This window comes from Nicotiana tabacum, chromosome 22 (assembly GCF_000715075.1).
Source record: "Nicotiana tabacum cultivar K326 chromosome 22, ASM71507v2, whole genome shotgun sequence".
Lineage (NCBI taxonomy): Eukaryota > Viridiplantae > Streptophyta > Magnoliopsida > Solanales > Solanaceae > Nicotiana > Nicotiana tabacum.
The window spans coordinates 209252552-209257960 of record NC_134101.1 but is presented as its reverse complement, the minus strand read 5'-3'; the positions used below and the strand labels follow the sequence as shown (position 1 = coordinate 209257960).

Sequence of the window (5409 nt, the reverse complement as noted above, 5' to 3'; positions counted from 1 at the left end):
TTTTCTCAATCATCTTTACACGCTCAACTAGAAACACGACCTCCTTTAACTCAATTGTCCCATCTGGATCACTATAATTCACATAAGGACTCTGCTTTATCCCCTTCGATTCTACCACAGTAAAAATCATGCACAAGTCCTCATAATGCTTAGGAAGCTTAAGTGCCTTGTACACATTAAAAGTGACCTCCTCATTGTCAACTCTCATTTTTAACTTCCCTGCTCTCATATCAATAATTGCTCCACCAGTGGCTAAGAATGGTCGCCCCAAAATAATGGGCACTTACTCATCTGCCTCGTAATCAAGAACAATAAAATCAGCAGGAAGAATAAACTTTCCCACTCGAACTAACACATCCTCAATAATTCCTTTGGGCATAACTAGTGACCTATCTGCTAGCTGTAAAGTGATTGTAGTAGGTCTAAGCGCCCCCAATCCTAGTTGCTTGAACAAAGAGGATGACATCAAATTTATACTGGCCCTTAAATCACATAAGGCTTTACCAACTTCTTGTTTTCCAAGAGACAAAGGAATTGTGAAACTCCCAGGATCCTTAAACTTAGAAGGAAGTTTACTCTGAACTCTGGCACTACACTCTTCAGTAAGTGCAAATGTTTCAAACTCTGCATGTCTTCATTTGTTTGACACAATATCTCTGAGATACCTTGCATACTTAGGCACTTCCTGCAAAATTTCCACCAAAGGCAGATTCACGCTCACTTGGCTCAAAATATCGAGGAATTTCTTGTACTTGACATCATCTTTTTGCTTCTGCAGTCTTTGTGGAAACGGAGGTGGTGGCCTAGTCTCAATTACTGGCTTGGGTCCTTTATCATCTTTCTCATTCCCCTCAACTGGCTTGGGAGCTAATTCTCCTTCAGGATGATCTGTATTCTTCTTTTTCTTTGGAACTTCTTCTAGTGCTCTTCCATTTATCAAGGTAACCGCATTGACTTGAGCTTTAGGATTGGGCTCAGTATCACTTGGAAGAGCTCCAGCTGGTCTAGTGTTTTGAGCACTGGCAAGCTGTCCCATTTGATGCTCCAAATTTCTCACTGTTGTGGCGAGGGCTTGCTGTTCAGCCATCATTTTTTTCAACATGTCTTCAAGGTGACTTGTAGGACTCGCTTGTTGTTCAACCTGAGGTGGTCTATATTGTTGTTGAGGTGCTTGAGGCCTGTATTGATTCTGAGTGCCCTGGTTTCCACCCCAAGAGAAGTTTGGGTAGTTCCTCCAGTTGGGATTGTAAGTGTCCCCATACTGATTTGTTTGGCCTCGATTTGCATTACCCACAAAATATACAGACTCTGGATTTGCTAGGCATAGATTGCTTATGTGACCCTCTCCACATACTTCACAAAATATTTGAACTTGTTGCAGTGGTTGGGCTTGTTGCTTGTTGATACTCAAGTTCATCTGGTTGACTTGATTGGTCAGTGTAGAAATCTGCGCTGATAATGCTGAGACGACATCTAACTCAAGAACCCCTGCAGACTTTTGCACTGTGTGTCTGCCCATCTCTCCTTGCCAATCCGGATTGCTCTTGGAGAATTTGTTCAATAATGCATATATCTCGTCAAAGCTTTTCTCCAACACTTGACCCCCAGCTGCAGCATCTACCACGATCTTTGTTTACGCATGTAGCCCTTCTATGAAAGTGTGAGCTAACACTTCATTCGTCTGATTGTGATGAGGACAGTCTCTGAGTAGCCCCTTGAACCTTTCCTTAGCTGAGTATAAAGATTCTCCCGCTTTCTGTTTGAAGGCCACTATCTCACTTCTGATCTTTACAGTTTTGCCTGAAGGAAAGAACCTTGCAAGAAATTTTCTTGCCAAATCATTCCATGATGTAATGGAATTAGCTGGTTCTGCCTTTAGCCATCGCTTAGCCTCGCCCAACAGAGAGAATGGAAAAAGTGTGAGCCTCACATAATCTGGAGTGACCCCGTTAGTGATATAAGTATCACTAATCTCCAAAAAGTTCAGAATATGTTGTTGTGGATCCTCGTGTGGAAGACCCATAAATTGCCCGTTTGCATGAAGCAACTGGATCATGCTCAGTTTCAGCTCAAAGTGCCCGGTGATTCTGGGCTTCACTATACTGGAGTTCCTGAGATCTGAGCAATAATCAAGTAACGTTAGACTAGACTAAATAAACAATTAAAGCAAAAACTAGCAAGTACTTAATATTCAAGTCCCCGGCAACGGCGCCAAAAACTTGTTGCTCCCAAACGCACATGCAAGTATACGTGATCGACAAGTAATATAATGATAAGTTGAGTGTCGAACCCACAGAGACTTGTGTAAACTACTCACTAAATCACTAAAATTGTTATTCAATCCAGCTAAAATCAAAGTCCAATAATATGATTATATTATACTACAATTCTAAATAATACCTAAGTTATCAAGTAAAGAGTTGATTGTTGTGTATTCAGTAGAGACAGATATTCCAGAGTTGTGATCGATTCACCAATCGTATTGTGTTCTAATTAACTCTCCCTTTCATATAATTCACTCATGGTTTCTAATTAATCGATAAATGTTCTCATAGCCTTCTCCCGAAGTACTACTCACCTATTCTCAATAGATTAACGCCTATATTCCTATGAAATCAATCTATTAAGAACGCATTAAGATCACGATATTTAATTAAGTACGATGACTAGGTATATTCCTATCCTAACCACAAATCCGCTCCCCCTAAGGGTTAAGATCATGCTCTCTTCAATTCTTCTCTAATCTAAACACGGCTTTCCCAAGCATAACATAGATAGTAAATAGAACCTAACTGCTGGCCAGACAATTAAGCAATTAAACGAAGAATTGAAGAAACAACCATATATTGGTGAATTATAATCAAGGTCAAGCTAATATAAAACAACAATATTCATGGCTAAATCACAACCCCAGAACAATGGGTGTTTAGCCACTCATGATGTAATCAAACAATTGCATAAGTGTTGAATCAATTGGAAATACTAGAAAAAGATGAAGAAAACTGAGAATTCTTCGCTTCCTCACGATCCCGTGTGTATCTCTACTCCAAAGTGGCGTCTCCCCCCTCAATAGGTTTAGTCTTGCTTTTATATCAGTTGGGTAGGTCTAGGGCTGAAATAAACTTGTCCCGGGTAAAATAGGACACGATTCGCATCACCAGTGCCCAGCCCGGCGCCAGGCGCCCTCCATAGCGCCCCAATTTTTGAGCCTACTATTTCCCGATTTTGTTCGTTTTAGCTTCAAATCTTTCACGTTTTGCCCCAAATTGCTCCCGAATCATTTCTACAAGTAAAAACACTTTAAATCAATATAATTCATAGCATTTAACATCCCTAATTCACGAAACAAGAATAATATATGAGGCGATATACATAAAAATATATATACTTTAAGCTAAACATCAATATGCAATAAGAGGTCTTCTTATTGAATCTCCATTAGCTGTTTGGAAGGGTTATTTGATGATTTATCAGAGTAGAAGTGGATGTTTGATGTCATATAATCTTAAATCTAATGAAATCAAGGAATTCAGTTTTCATGGTTTTCCTAAAAGTCTCAGAGTTATAGTTTACAAGGAGAGCTTGACATCAATTCCAAGAGAAAAAGCTACACAAGTTCATAAATTTTAGAGGAGGTACAATCTTCAACTTGAATTTGATAATTAGCACCAAATATTTTCCAACATAGTTTTAACCAGATTAACACTTTCTTCTTTTTGGGTAAATAGCTTGTTTGCTTTTTTCCTTTTCCTTTTTGGGTAAATAATCTGTCTGAGTTATGGCAAAACCGTCTCCGTTAACATACTAGTATTTCTTTATGTTGCAACTTTAGTAATAGCCATTTAGATAGTGCTTTCTTTCTATTCACTCTCATAAGAGGGTAATACTTTTTTTCCCCTTAACTGTAATGCTATATTTAGTTTGAATTGACTATATTTCTCTCCATTGGAAAACATTTTTATTTGTAAAACGTTTTCATTTGAAAACCTTAGACGTTTTTTTCCTTCCCTTTCCTGCAATGCCATGTTTAGTTTGAATTGGCGGTGCTAAGGTCGTTGTCAGTTTTCGCAACTAGCAATGAAAAATTAGGGCAATGGTTGGTGATCAAATTGGGATTTTATAATTAACGACTTAATGGTTTGGGGGCGAATTACTCAATTTTCTTATCGGATAAATCGTTAACCCGTTAATTTTTTTATATTTACACTTATATCCCTATGTATATAAAGTACTATTGAAACTAGATTATAAAGTACTATTGAAACTAAATGTAAGTACTACTATTTGATCGGTGATGAGTGTGAGTTGTGAACTTGTGATTACTTTTTGAGCCTAGATTATATAAATATAAGCACTACTCACAATACTCGTCATAATATGGTAAATTTAAGCACTATTCACAGAAAATAAATATAAGCACTACTCACAGAAAACTACTGACGAGCACCTGGCAGATGTGTGCTTTACCCCAAAATTTTCCTATCTCTAATTTTCTATGTTTTTTATTGTCTTTTTTATTTAGTCGATAAACTGCCGGATAATCGCTAATCTGATACAATCCACCCGATGTTTTATTGGATGGCTAGCTGATTACTATATTTATAAATCGATAATTGATAAGCCAAACCGTTAAGCGTAAATATCCGCCGACAAGTACCCCTATGTATAACAACTGTAAAAACGAAGAAAGTTTACCCTAAGAGGCTTGAGAACTTTTCAAGCTAAGATGCTCATGCTGTATCTATTCGCAAATAATTCTCTTCTAGCACAAATCAAGCTCTTTACCCTAAAAACGGATAACAATTGAATTTATACTGTGGTTTTAAGGATACGTGATTCACTTGGCACAAACTGAGAGAGAACGTAAATAGATATTGAAATTAAATAAAAATAAAGCAAACCAAATGAGATTTCTATCTTTGATCCTCGTGCTAGGTCACCCTCGAATCAAACAAGTATTTTACTTGAAAGTATGAACAGAATAACAAAGTATTGAGAGCTTAAGAAGATGATATATTGCTTTATGTAACGTGAATATGATGTCCTTTACAAATGATCAGACCCCCTTTATATAGTAGGGGAATCCCACTATTGGTACAATTCTCAATACAATAAGAAATCTCATGATTGGCTAACTAATCGGCCTCTTCTTGATATGTGCCGAGATTTCTGCCGTTATCCTCGCCCGTTTGCGGATATTTTGGTTTTTTGTTATTTGGCTCGGTAAGCTTCCCATCTTGCTCGATCTCTATCTTGTCTGGCTCCAATCTTAACCTACCTCGATCGATCTTTGGGTCTCGAGCTCGGCATTCTAACTTTACACCGCGGTCCGATATAACTTAGGGTCGAACCTTAGCCTGCTTCATTCCAGGTTAAGCCCGATTTTGACTATATACAGATAGTCCCTCG

The 5409-nt window shown here is 38.0% G+C and overlaps 1 protein-coding gene across 1 annotated transcript; it reads right to left on the bottom strand.

Annotated features, from left to right (window-relative positions):
- Window positions 1-283: 283 nt before the first annotated feature.
- On the bottom strand, window positions 284-1519 carry LOC107827969 (uncharacterized). Its single transcript, XM_075243366.1, has 2 exons — window positions 666-1519; window positions 284-584 (listed from the first exon to the last, which is right to left on the bottom strand). Exons 1-2 carry the CDS (start codon window positions 1517-1519, stop codon window positions 284-286), a joined length of 1155 nt encoding a protein of 384 aa, XP_075099467.1.
- Window positions 1520-5409: the final 3890 nt, after the last annotated feature.